The following is a 14,597-nucleotide window of genomic DNA, read 5'->3' as shown; positions in this document are numbered from 1 at the left end:
GGTGTATCCTGGTTTCAAATGTGCCCTGAAGCTCACCATTATATACGTTAAGTCTGAAAGTCACATATTATTTCATTTACGCCTTAGGATAATGCTGGAAGTAGGTGTTATATCTCTATTTTAGAGAAAAAGAAACCAATGATCAACGAAATGAAGTAACTCGTCTATAGTCACATAACTAGTAATGAGAAGAATTAGGATTTGAATTAGGAGCTGTCTGATTTCAACATCTGTGCTATTTCTATTATACTATGGTGCTTCTCATTTAGGGAACAAGAGGAAGAGAAGAATTTAGTAAAGGTGAATCATGGTGTATTACAAAGACTATCCACTGAGCTAACCTGGCCAAAATCTCTGATTTTACCAGATTCCTACACTCTCAACAGAGAAACAACTTACCAATAATTAAGCTCTGTCAATTCTGTCTTTCACATCTCTCTTGTATTGATATTTGATCTCAACTACCACTGCTTATGAATTATTTTTCATTAGATTATTGCAACAGCCTTCTTAAAACTTAGTCCTTGTCTCTATTCTTAGAACCTCCAATCTACACTCTAATGTCATCAGTGGTTTAAACAAACAATCAATCAATCAAACAAACAAAAAGCACAAATCTGATCACATTACTCCCCGATCAAATTTTTCAGCAAGTCTTTTGTACGGCAAAGAAAACCTTTGTCAAGTGGCTCCTGAGTGTTTAGCCACTTCTCTGCTACTCCTCCTTCCTCAATTTTGTTCCAGCAAGAACAATTAATTTTTAGATCCTATACCACAGTAATAATATATTTTCATCACACCTCCTGTTTCTGCATTTGCTGCTCTCTTGGCTGGTATGCCTCCTTAGGCAAACTCCTACTGAACCTTTAAGTCTCAGCTCAAGCAATCATCTTTAGAAAGTCCACCTTCTCTTGCAGACTAAGGTATTCCTTCCCTTATATTTGCTGTATTTCTATGGTTTCCTATACACACCTCCATTACAGAATTTATTTGTATTTCTTGCTTTATATTAATAGTTCATTAAGAGTAGGATCCATGTGTTTTTATGTTAGTTTTTCTGGTTATTAGCCCAGAACATAAATATTAAAAAAATATATATCGAAACAATAATGTTGCAAATCAAGAAAAATTAGCATTGCATTTCCTCTGCCACCAGGTATGGCAATGATAAAATCATGAGTAATATTTCAGAGTGCAAGATTATTTGGTACCTACATGTACTGTCTTTGTTCAACATGAAAAAGATCCTTGCTTTCCATATTCTGCTCCAATAGTGTTCTGTTCTGTAGCATTAATGTCTGAATTTGATCTAGTAGATGTCGATTTTCCTCTTCTAAATTTCCTTTAAGTTGGCTTAGCAACTGTTTAAACACAAACATTTATTTTTAAAAATATCAACATTTATATTTAACATAAATCCCCCAAAACATCTGAAAAATATAAGTACTTCACAAAGATTTAAGTCTTCTGCTATTTGAACAATCAGATAGTTGTACTCTGATTAGAACATGAGTGATTATTTTAGTAATAATGACAGCTAAAGTACGGGGTTATGTGCTGGACACATATGTTTTCTTAATTCTCACAAACACTGGGTTTAACATATAATAAATTATCTAGTTCCAAAAACAAACACTGCTTTCTTTACAGCTGTTTGACTTAGAGTCCAAAGCTAGATTCCTATCTCTGGCCTTCCATTTAAGTAGCTATAAAATGCTGAACAAATTAGTAACTCTCTGAGCCTCAATGACCCCACCTATAAATTGAGGATAACAACTCCCATCCCCCAAGACTGTTGCGAGGATTAAATAATATATGTAAAGTACATGGTGTCATGCCTATGGCACACAGTAGGTACTTAATATACCTCATTCTTCCCCCAACCACTGTTTTCAAGAAACCTTAACAGTTTGTGTATAATTTTTATGGCTTGATCCAAGGGAGTCAGGTAATCTAGTATCAATAAATGGGTGGGGGATTCCCTGGTGGCGCAGTGGTTGACAGTCTGCCTGCCGATGCAGGGGACACGGGTTTGTGCCCCGGTCTGGGAAGATCCCACATGCCGCGGAGTGGCTGGGCCCGTGAGCCATGGCCGCTGAGCCTGCGCATCCGGAGCCTGTGCTCCGCAATGGGAGAGGTCACAACAGTGAGAGGCCCGTGTACCGCAAAAATAAGTAAGTAAGTAAGTAAATAAATAAATGGGTGGTATTACTACTGATTATTACTAGTAGTTAGGCTGCCAGCATGATTGAGCTGCTTCTTCTCTGTAGTCAATAGAAATTAGAAATATGCCTTAGTTAGGCCAGAGGTTTCAGTAGAAGTCAGAGAGACCAAAGTAGTGATTGTCAAAATTTAGTGTCACTTGTAGAATATATTTTTTAAACGTAGGGAAAAAAAGCAAGGAAAAAAAAAAAAGAAAAAGCAGAAAGTATACTATGAATACCCATAAATAGCCATCTAGATCTAACAACTGTCAATACTGTGCTATATTTGTTTTATTTATCTATATGTTGTTAAATTGAAATACAACATATGTGGTAGATTCACTGCAAAATTGAATGCAGTGCTCCTCCCTGTACCCTCTTGTGCTGTGACTTCTCACTTTTCCTATCAAGAAGTGGAATCTACTTCCCCTCTTCTTGAATTTGGAATGCCTCTGGCCAAGGGAAGGAGGCAGAAGTGATGGTGTGATAGTTCCAAGCCTAGGCCTCAAGAGGCTTATGTGCTTCCCTTCAGTCTCTTGGAATCCTATTGGAGGATGAGAGACCGCATGGCACAGACAAGTTACACCAGCTGGGGCCACCTTAGACCAGCCAGCTCTCAGGGTACGTGCCAGCTGACTGCAGATACAGGAGCAAGCCCTACCAAGATCAACTGATCTTAGCGCACACATCAATGCAGATTAGCACATCTGCTCAGCTAACCCAGACTCACGAGCAAAAATAAATGTTTACTGTCCCTTACCACTGAGGTTCTATGGTTCTTATACAGCATTACTGCATCAGTAGACAACTGATAAAACATATATACAGAAAAGAGAACAAATTTTAAGTGTATATACAGCTCAATGAATTATCACAAAATGAACTCACGTGTGAAGCAGCACCCAGATCAAGAAACAGCACATTAATTGTATTCCAGAAACACTTGTTGTGGTCTCTTCCAATTACCACCCCTTCCCACAAAGATTAACTACTATACGAACCTCCGACACTATGGATTCATTTTTCCACTCCCTCCAAATCATGTTATTATATGACTTAGCCCCTACCCAAGGGTTAGCATTTGACTCAAGTTGGGACACTCAGCCAGGGATAAGGTAGTTAGGGCCCTTTCTGATCTCTCCTGAGCAGTCTTCTAGACCACCAGTGACATGTAGGACCTTATCAAGACAAATTATGGCTAGCTGTCTCATTCCTTGGATCTCCACGTTAAATTTCTGAGTAGTTTCCTGGTCCGTGACTTGCCACATCTAACATTCCAACCTCAGGCTATCTGAGAGTTGACCTTTGACAGCCCTCCTGGGTGTGGAACTCTCCTGTTCTCTGCTCAAATCAAGCCAGTCCCCTCCAGTAGCAAAGTGGTTGGTTTTCAAGGCTTGCCCCTTGCCTGAACTACCAGGTATGGAGAAAAGGGAGGAAGGGACTAAGAATGGGAGAAGTCACATGATAAAATGCCTCAAACAACCTCCTACCCAAAGCTGAGTAGTTTTTCTTTAACAAATTCTTCTCAATTTGTTGTATGTCTTTGCTTGAGTTCCAGAGCCCTAAAATGGTTGTTTTTGATAGTTCTGTCCAATTTTATTGTTGCTGGGGAAGTTGATTTTGTCATGTTCTTCACTGTACGTCATGTTCCTCTGTAAGTGTATTACCCCAATTATATTTTATTTAAACTTTTATAAATCACAGGCAGAATGAATGTTCTATAATTTCTGAACTCTTCTGGGTAATTAAATATGTATGATTTCAAACTAATTTTTCTATTAGTTTGTGATTTTAGACAAAAAGCTTTTAAGTATTACTTTTCTGATGCAGTCTATTACTAATTCCATTTAAGGGTTTGCTTAAGTGCTGGTTTCCTAAAAGTTCCAAGAAATTCAGACGTTAAGCTATACTCAAGCTTTAACAATTTAGGGACCAATCATAAAATTTAAGAATTATTTAAGGCTTTCAATATCCTTTTTCTATTTCAAAACTTTTATCACTTTATCAAACAATCATGGGAAGAGACATGGAATTATGTTAAGAGTAGAACTGTATACATAAGGCAGATGTCACTTCTGTTCAAAACTCTCCCATGGCTCCCCTGTTTTACTCAGAAAAGTGTTTTACAATGGCCTATAAAGGCAACATATCTGGCCCAGGCATATCTCTGAGCTCATCTCCTACTACTCTCCCCACTTTGCTCATTCCACTCCAGCCACACTAGCTTCCTTGAGTATTCCTCAAACATACCAGTATTCCCCTGACCTAGGTTCACTGTGTGAGCTGTTTGCCTGGAATGTTCTTTCCCCAGATATCCACATAATAATACACGAATCTTCAAATCTGTGTTCAGGGATGCCTAGTTAAAATTTCAATCTATACTCCCTCATCCACTTTGGGGGTCCTTATCCCCCTTTACCCTACTCCATTTTTACTTGCACATAACTTATCATCTTGTAACATACCATATGTTGCAGACTAATCTTCAAAATGGTTACAGCAGTATTTCCAGTCCATATGCTCTTCCGGAATCTTGCCATTCACCATCAAGAGGCTGAGTCTATTTCTCTTTCCCTTGAACCTGGATGGGACTTTGACTGCCTCGGTGAATAGAATGCAGGGGAAATGATGCTGCATGACTTCTGAGGCTTGATCATTAACATAGAGATGGCTTCTGTCTGGTTCTCACCACGTTGTGAGAAAGCCCAAACCAGTCCATGGGGAGAGATCACGTGAAGAGGAAACTGATGCTTCTAGCCGATAGCCAGCATCAACACCAAACATGCACTCAGCCTTTCAATCTTCCAACTGAGGGCCCAGATGCAAGTGGAGCAGAGACAAACTGGCCCTACTGTCCCTGTCCAAATTCTGACCCACAGAATATGTGAGCATAAAAAATGGCTGTTTTATACCACCATGTTTTGGGGTAAATTGTTACACAGCCATATGTAATGAAACACTGAAACACTATATATTTCACTTACTTATTACGTTTATTGTCTGCTTCCTTCCATCAGAATATAAGCTCCACAAGGAATGAGATTTTTACCTTTTTGGTTTACTAATACATGCCAGGTGGTCAGTAAACATTTTTTTCATTAAACAAGGGTTAATTTTTCAAAGTAGCTGAACATATAAGTTTAAACTAATAATAAAAATTGTTGAAATTAATGATAAAGGAAGAAGGAAGCTTATCTGAATGATTTGTGAATTTCAATTATCCCTGACCAATTCTTTTGGAAATACCCCACTAAACATATACTGCTATTATCATTATTATAATATGATTGTTTACTTTTTAGGCAAGTCTTGATACCTAAAGAGAAGGAAACAGCAATTAAACTTATTAAGCTCACCTCACACTGGTTATTTAGCTTGGTGGATGTGATGTCCAGTTGTTGGTATTGTTCCTTTAACTTTGAAAATTCAGCTTCTAATCTTGTTTGTTCCAGTCTGGAACTATTTAGAAGACTTTTCAAGTTTTTATGGTCAGTTTGTAAAACTTCAGTCTCTTTTAAAAGCTGATTATATGTATGATTCAACCTATAATTAAAAATCATGATATAAATAGAGTTAGATTCTCTTAATAGATTTCATTATAATTTACACAGTGTGAAAATGCTGTAAATCACATTCAGACATACTTAAAGAATATAAAAGATTCTCTTGCCAGTGATTAAACTTATCAAGAATCAGTTTCTAGTCTGTAAAAACTATACTTTAAAACTTTTAAGTATTAATTGAAAAATATTTAAAGGACAAAAGAGAAAATAACCAATCCAGTTTTGATTAACCTAGAGAATTCAAAGATTCTACAATTCAGCATGAAAAATAAAGAAAAATCAGATCGAGCAAATTAATCAATCCAGTATGAGACATGGTAATCTATCAATCTGTTGCCAGATAACTGAGATATACAAACTTCAATCAAAATTTTAGTTATTGAGGGCTTCCCTGGTGGCGCAGTGGTTGAGAGTCTGCCTGCCGATGCAGGGGACACGGGTTTGTGCCCTGGTCCGGGAAGATCCCACATGCCGTGGAGCGGCTGGGCCCGTAAGCCATGGCCGCTGAGCCTGCGCGTCCGGAGCCTGTGCTCCGCAACGCGAGAGGCCACAACAGTGAGAGGTCCGCGTACCGCAAAAAAAAAAAAAAATTAGTTATTGAGATTTCTGCAGTTGTGGCAAATTGTTCATATTTATGCAGTCCTCAATTATTCATGATAAATTTTGGATTTTTTTGTAAAAATCACAGTATAGCCTTTTCTGTTCCTTTCCACTATTATACCTTTAGAACAAGGTCCACTGACCTCTAGGAGGGAGATCAGCAAATTCTTTCTATAAAGGACCAGAGAGTAATAAATACCTTAGGCTTTGTGGGTCGCATGCAATCTACAGCATGCTCTTCTTTTTTGTCCCCCACCACAACGTTTTAAGATGTAAAAACGGTTCTTTGTTTGGGGTTGTACCAAAACAGGCTGCAGGCTGGATGTGGCTTGCTAAGCTAGCTGTAGTTTACTAACCTTCATCTTATGGAAGGAATTAAGATCAGGAACCCACAAAAGGCGGAGGGAGCCAAACAAAATAAACTTTTGCTCAGGATGATACTTGCTCAGAACTTCTAATAATTTAATTCAACTCATTTTCCAAACAATTTGAGTACGCTTATAAGAATTATAAATAATAAAATAATACATTTTAAAAAATCATGACTTGGTAAAAAAGTAAAATGGCAAGACCAGAAACATACAATAAACACTCCATTAATAGGTTGAATCCATGTATGAATGCATGCCATGTGTGTAACAGCTGGGCAAACCTCACTGAGGCATATAGACAGCTACATAATGCTTCATGGCAGGAGGGGATATAAAGAGGTAGAATAAACAATGTCCTCAATATCATCTCACTGGCAAATACTAAAATAACCTCTTTAAGAGAGTTTTTTTACATTGTCCCTCAAAGCTGAGAACGTTAACACCAAAATGCAATTCAGTGAACATAATTCTAAAGAGACCAAGACAACCTAGTCCACCAACTTTCTTGGTTTGGCATCATTGAAGATTAAAATTTACGCTATTTAGAGAAATGGATAAACTACTGTTCTTTAGATTAAGTCTTCACAAATATCTTTTATTTGTAAAAGAGCTCTTTCAGGTTTTACTTAAAGCCTTTTCTTCCCTTAGAACACAGGCATGAGTGCATAAAAGCTGGGCAAGAACAGCACTGAGAGACAGAAAATACTCTACTCAGGACCACTCTTCCCTTCCAAGCCTGCATAATCTTCTGGTTCAAGTTTGTCATGCTCAATTTCTTATCATTTAGGCTGAATTCTTTCTGGAGACTCTTCATTAATGTATGCAAAACAGATTTCTGGAAGGTCTACTCAAGTTCACAAACTGTCCCAGTTTGGTGTGAATCCCAACAAGGAAGAAAGGTTAGGTTGAAGATGGGACTTCCAGACTAAACGCATTCCCCAATGTTATGTATGTAATATGTCCTTGTATCCTATAACTTGTCATAATTTGGTCTTCTGTTGTTTATACTGTACAAATATATGTTCCTTGATTCTAGCTTGGTGTTGAGCTTGTTAAAGTTCAAATCCATCAGTACAGAATTTCTAGTTGTAAAAATTCCTAAATTAAAAACTACTAAGTATGAAAATGAAAATGGCTCTAGAAGCCTAGGGATTTTTTTAATAAAGGAAAAGAAATAGATGTTTAATTCTAAAAATAGATTGCATTAAATCCGTAATAGGACAAATACTCAATGAATGATCCCCACTGAATTTTGTGTGCTGTCTTTCAGCACTTCTGCTACGGCAATGTAAAAGCAGTACAAATGTTTAGGCTGTCTAAATTTTTCAAAGGCTTCCAAAAATTTTTTGAAAATGTACTCTTATGAAGTAGGGTGATCACCAGTTGACAAGTTTTGATTTTCCCAAGGCTTCAAATTAAAAAATAATTGCCCCATGGCAATATGAGACCATTAAAACCTAAGACAGTTAAAACTAAAAGTACAAACAATGAGCTAGAAAATGATAAAGCTGCTCACTTTTAGCACCTTCAAAGACAAGAATCAGGATACCAGACTAGCAGAAAGAGAAAGACATAAAGAGTCAGGTTTCATTACATTCTGTCTCAATAAAGTATGTAAATTCTATCGACATACATGGAAATTTTGTTATATAATGTGGCTTAAAAACATAATTAGTTGAATAAATCAAGAGAGAAACAACGAGAGAAAGCAGAAGATCCAGGTTTTCGTCTGTCATTCTATAACTAGCTACATGATTTTGGTGGGTAATTTACTTATTGCTCTGGGGTCTTTTTAAAAAATTCTAAGTTATGGATGGTACTACAAAGGGGCAACATACACGTTGGATATAATGAATAATACAAAACTAAAATATATAAATATTTATTACCTATCATTTTCACCACAAAGTTTCTTGTATTCTGCAGCTACAGTTTCATGGTTTTTGTTTTTAAGCAGCATTTTTTCCTGTTCTACCTTCAGTGTTTTTTCCAAATCTTCCAATTGTCCTTTCTGTTTTAGTAACTGATTGTAACTGGAAAAAAAAGTTATGTATTTGGTTTATAATATTTCCTTAGAAAAAAAGAAAACATTTTAGAAATAAAGGAAACAATAGTAATTTATTAATATGTATCACATAAAACATGTAAATTTATATATATGTCCTACATAAATTATCTCAGACCTGTTTATACAATTTATTATATTACCCAGTGAAAATTGGTTTTAAGTTAACAGCACAAGAAAAGATAATAAATTACCGATCTTCAAGGTCTTTATGTTCCACCTCAAGATTTTTGTGGGCAGACTTTAGAGTTCCATGTTTAGCAATGAGAGACTCATACTCTGAAGCCTGTCGTTCATGCAGAAGTTCCAGCTTTTCATGATCTTTGATCAGAGAATCATAGAGAGATTTCAGGTCTTCTCGCTCTTTGATCACAGATTCATTTTCATTTTCTAAGGAAGACTGCTGGATTAGGAGTTGTGCATTCTGGTTCATAAGTGAGGTACTTTGGGAATTAAGAGTGGAATTTTCAACCTACAAGAATGCATACTGTATTAGACACAAGAAAAATAGCTTATAATGTTCTTTTTTTTTTATAGTAAAAGACAATGTTAACTTTAGGAAGCACTAAATAAATCACTGCGGATATATTCATATTATACTGAGAAAATTTGGATTTTAGCACCCTAAAGAATAAGGTTATAATTTAATTTTGATTTTTGGTAGGTGTTACGATATATATTATGAGATACATATCATATATATGTTTTGGGTTGAATTATTTAATTTAATTAATTAATTTATTTTTGGCAGAGCCGCACGGCTTACAGAATCTTAGTTCCCCGATCAGGGATTGAACCTGGGTCCCCTGCAGTGGAAGCGTGGAGTCCTAACCACTGGACTGCCAAGGAATTCCCAAGGTTAAATTATCTTGAATGAAGGTGATTAGCAACAATTCCATGAAAAAGAACAAAATTTGAAATGCTAGTTTATCATTTTCTAGAAGTTGAGAGTTGATAGAAGGAAAGAATTACTTGTGAATATTCAATTGGTAATTTTCTCAAGTCTAAATTAAATTAGTATTTGCTGTATCATTTGGAGAAGAGTTAGAGAAAGAAGAATGTTTAGATTCAGAGGGGGAACTTCTTCACTGCTTTTTAAGAGGTTTCAGAGAGTTGCACTTTCCCCCACTTGACTGCTCTATTTGAAAAGACACTGGTAGTGTTAAGTGCAAGATGGATCATTTGAATTAAGGATAAGTCCAAAGACAAAATTCTCATGCTGTGTTGTTTTCCAGTAACTTAACTAATAGATATGCTGCAATCATACTCTAAAACAAAGGTTTCTACCTGATTAATTATTAGCAGCTTGATGAAACGGGTAAAAGGCCATGAAGTCAATAAAAATAAAATTATCTTTATTTGATGAGTAAATTTATTACTTAATTTAGAGGCTCTGACATTTAAAAAATGCTGATATCCGAAAATTTGGCAAAGCACATATAGAAATACTTTATCTTCAACTAATTGTTAAATTCTCTCTCTAGGAAACAATGTTACCATGTCTAGTCATCCTTATTTTAATAGCATAATAGCATAATTCAAGAGTTTTGTTGCATATCCCGATAATTTTACATTACAACCTGAAGCTTGGCATTCTGTGTTTGAAGAGTGGTATTCTGCTCCTGTAATGATACTGTCTGCCTCTGAAGTGCAAGAATCTGAGCCTGCAAATTATTGTTCTGTGTCTCAAGTTGCTTCAGTTGAGTTTTCAATGCTTGCTTCTCTGCTTGTAGTGTAGCATTCTGAATAAAGAAAACACATATTTAAAAAAAGCAGCATCAAACATATTTCTGTTTAACAAATACTAGAATGTTATACAAGTGTTTATTACCATTATAATCCAAAAAAACTCAACAATCTTAAAAGAGAAAAAGACAAAACACTTCCCCTCTATCCCAAACTGTAAAAAGATATTTAATCTAAGGAAAAGAAAGCAATACTAAAACCTTAATATACTATTGTGTCTGTGCTCTGCCTGCTTTATAATGTCCAACAAATAACATATTCCATTATACATATATTTATTAACACAAAAAACTAGAATGGGATTGTCAGTTCAATGGTTTTTATGCTGTTCAAAAGTGCCCAGAGTGCATGGGGCTATGTCTAGCCAATGGAGTGTACCTTTTCAAATTGCCCAAAGGCAAATATATATATACACATATATACAGACACACACACACACACACAGAGATGTGCGCATGTGCATGCACATGCGTGCGTGCACACACACACACACACACACACACACACGTGGTGGTCCCAGGGGTAGCAGCAAAACTAAGTATTTTATAAACACAAATATTTGGAAGAGAAGCAGGAACAATCTAAGCCATCTGTTTAAAAAATTTAGTCCATAATAGACCTAACAGATGTTACGTATTTTCTTTAGTGTTTTTTTCATGGCATAAAACACTAACTAAAACTCTATTTCATCTATAGGACTTCTGGAGCAAATCCAAACAAAACATACTATTTTCAATTTTTCCAATACATATGGCCATATTTCAATTTTACAGTTAAACAGCTGAATTACTATGTAAATCATTATATTTAATGTGATAGATAATAAAATGTTATGGATACTACATTTTCAAGATCATTTCTGAATAAAAATTAGCATCAAAAAGTATAAACAAAGAATCCTTTAGAAAACCAAAACAAAACTTTAATATACAAGGCCAGAATCTGTATAATTGCAACATGCAAAAAAAGTTACAACTGAATCACAACAGATCACATTTATCATATCTACCTTATGGGACAAAGACAACATTCACTTTATAGGCCTTCAAGTTATATATACTACATATCACTGCATAAAAGGCAAGTCATGATTTGACCCATATATTATACCATAAAATCAAAGCTGAGGAAGAAAAATGCTTTAAAAATGGGTGTTGATATTGTACTTGTGTTTTGTTCATTTGACCACATAAAAAGGATGAAAAAAAATTTACACTGGAAAATAATATGGAATAATGATGTACCTGTATACCATTTTGATACACCAAAGAGGTGAACCATTTTTCACCTACACATGTTAACTACTATTATAGGTCAGCTCTTTAGAAACCAAAATGTACAAACTCTAATGATAAGTCTGGGTATTCCCTAAGAATAAGAAAAATTCCTACAGTCTATAATGAAGAGAAGAGATAACTGAGAGTAGATAAGATATCTCAGAACAGGAAAAAGTTTACAATGGAAAAGTACAAAGTTAACAATATATGTACTAGCAAATGCACAAAAATTACCAGTCTAATATAGGGTAGACATCTTTATAAACCCATCATCTAAAATGGCTAAACTATGACAACCAGGTAAATTTTTCCCCCAATGGAAATTTATAGAAGAAGTCAATGGAAAAAGAGATTTATCTTATACATTACACACCAAATTTTCTGAAATGTAATTATTAATCCAAGTGATTGATCTATACATATATATCACTGAATGATGAAACACAGGTATTCATATATGGCTGATATATACACAAAAAAGACATAAAATAGCTCGCTAATAATATAAAACACACAAAATATTTTCTCCTATCACTTCAATAAAAATTAAAAGGCTGGTAATATCCAATGTTAATCTGAAAAAATAGGTATTCTGTTAGTGGGATTGAAAATTGATATTTCTGAAAAGCTCATATGATTATATCAATTAAAATTAAAAAGCAGAAACTAACACAGCATTGTAAAGCAATTATACTCCAATAAAGATGTTAAAAAAAAATTAAATACACATACATACACACCGAAATATGTGTGTATATATATATGCTCTTTGTCCTTTCAATTCTACTGAAAGGAATTTATTACCCTATGAACATGTTATATATGGATTTTCATTGCAGCAAAATCTGAAAATAAATGTCCACTGATGTGGGATTTATTTAAATTATGGTAACATACACACAGAAAACAGAAGCAAACAGAAAAGCCCTGAGATAGGAACAAATAGAAAAGGCCAATATGACTACAATCAATTTACTTATTATGTGCCAGTCACTGTTCCATGTTTTCCACATATTAACAGATAATAATAATATTATCCCCTGATTAATAAAAATGGTTGGTGGAAGAATAATATGGTATAAGGTCAGAGATACAGGCAGGGCAATATCAAAAAGGATCTTACAGATGCAGTAAAGAATATGGATTTTATTATAAATGAAATGGGAAGCCACTGAAGATTTTTTGTAGGAAAATGACATGACCTGGATTATGTTTTAAAAATAACTCTAGATTACTACATTAAGAATGGGTTAGGGCTTCCCTGGTGGCGCAGTGGTTGAGAGTCTGCCTTCCGATGCAGGGGACACGGGTTTGTGCCCCGGTCTGGGAAGATCCCACATGCCGCGGAGTGGCTGGGCCCGTGAGCCATGGCCACTGAGCCTGCACGTCCGGAGCCTGTGCTCCGCAACGGGAGAGGCCACAACAGTGAGAGGCCCGCGTACCGCAAAAAAAAAAAAAAAAACAAAAAAAAGAATGGGTTAGTTTGAGAGTGAAAGGGGCAAGCCAGTTAGGAGGATACTCTAATAGTCCAGATGAGAGATAATGGTACCTTAGACTTAGAGTGGTAGCAGCAGAGATGAAGAGAAGTAGATGAGTTTGGGTTATATTTACAAGACAGAGTTGACAAAGCTTGCTGATAGACTTACATGAGGGTGACGAAGAAAAGAATATTAAATTATTAGTTTTTCTGTGTTTTCTTAATATTAAAAAATAAACCAGTCAAGAAAGTATAAAATGAACAAAGCTACAAATTAGATAAATTTTCTGAGTTATATATTCAATGATCCTTTACTTCTAAAAAACCTTATTCATACTAAACTACTTACATTTCTTTCAACTTCAATTAATCTGTCTTTAACTTTCAGAAGCTCTCTGGTTGTTTCTTGACTTTCTCGCTCCCATTTGTTATCTTCACCAGAAACTGGAGGAGAGCTCTGTACCATCTTTTCCTCATCTTGTCTCTGCTTGAGAGCTTCATAATTCTTTTTCACCTAAAATTTTATTTAAAATATTTTAAAAAATTGAAGTATAGTTGATTTATAATATTGTTTTAGTTTATTTAAAATATTTTAATGGGAAAAAAACATACCACCAAGGTTATAATATTTATCATAGTTTGACTCCACAATGGTCTGGTGAATGTGAGAGACAGTTCATTTAAAAATATGATAAGTAATATATATGATTATCATTATTATGATCACAATTTACGCTTTGCAGAATTCAAATCCTTTCCTGTAGAAATATTAAATATACTCTGCTTATATGCCATGTTCCTACAATATATTTTGTAATTTCAGATCCTACTGTTTATGACGAAAATATCACTGAAGGATAGATTAACTGGATATAGACATGTTGCTAGATACTAACAATTGTTTTTAGAGCTATTTATAGCTGATTTAGAGATTTCAGAGATTCCCATATCAGGAACAAATAAAGACTTGACACATATATTAATTCCCCGTAAAAAGATACCTAAAGTTGAAGAAGTATCTATATATGTCTGGCCTTTTAAGAAGGATTTTGTTGCTCAGAATGACCTATGTTAATAAATAAATGACTTCTTTATTCAGATACTGACCCACATAAAATTTCTGTAATTCATTTTGATGAAGAGTGAGCAATCCAAGGATATATCTTATCTAGGGTTTTCTCGTTTTCTGGTATAACCAAATCCTACTTTAAGAGAGCAAAATCAAAACTAAAAACTTGGGGACTTCCCTGGTGATGCAGTGGTTAAGAATCCACCTGCCAATGCAGGGGATACA

The 14,597-nt window shown here is 35.1% G+C and overlaps 1 protein-coding gene across 10 annotated transcripts in view; it reads right to left on the bottom strand.

The window, feature by feature from the left end:
- The window catches only part of CCDC88A (coiled-coil domain containing 88A), a 192,386-nt gene that overhangs the window by 17,186 nt on the left and 160,603 nt on the right, over window positions 1–14,597 (bottom strand). For all 10 annotated transcript variants that reach the window (XM_067705001.1, XM_067705002.1, XM_067704999.1 and 7 more), the window contains 6 exons: window positions 13,653–13,817; window positions 10,384–10,545; window positions 8,998–9,275; window positions 8,628–8,771; window positions 5,561–5,747; window positions 1,216–1,361 (listed from right to left, as the gene is read on the bottom strand). In XM_067705001.1, coding sequence (XP_067561102.1) covers window positions 1,216–1,361; window positions 5,561–5,747; window positions 8,628–8,771; window positions 8,998–9,275; window positions 10,384–10,545; window positions 13,653–13,817 — 1,082 coding nt within the window. The remainder of the gene's footprint in view (window positions 1–1,215; window positions 1,362–5,560; window positions 5,748–8,627; window positions 8,772–8,997; window positions 9,276–10,383; window positions 10,546–13,652; window positions 13,818–14,597) is intronic.

This window comes from Pseudorca crassidens, chromosome 14 (genome assembly GCF_039906515.1).
Source record: "Pseudorca crassidens isolate mPseCra1 chromosome 14, mPseCra1.hap1, whole genome shotgun sequence".
Classification (NCBI taxonomy): Eukaryota; Metazoa; Chordata; class Mammalia; order Artiodactyla; family Delphinidae; genus Pseudorca; species Pseudorca crassidens.
The sequence above is the reverse complement of the archived record's forward strand: the minus strand, read 5'-3'. Positions and strand labels throughout refer to the sequence as shown.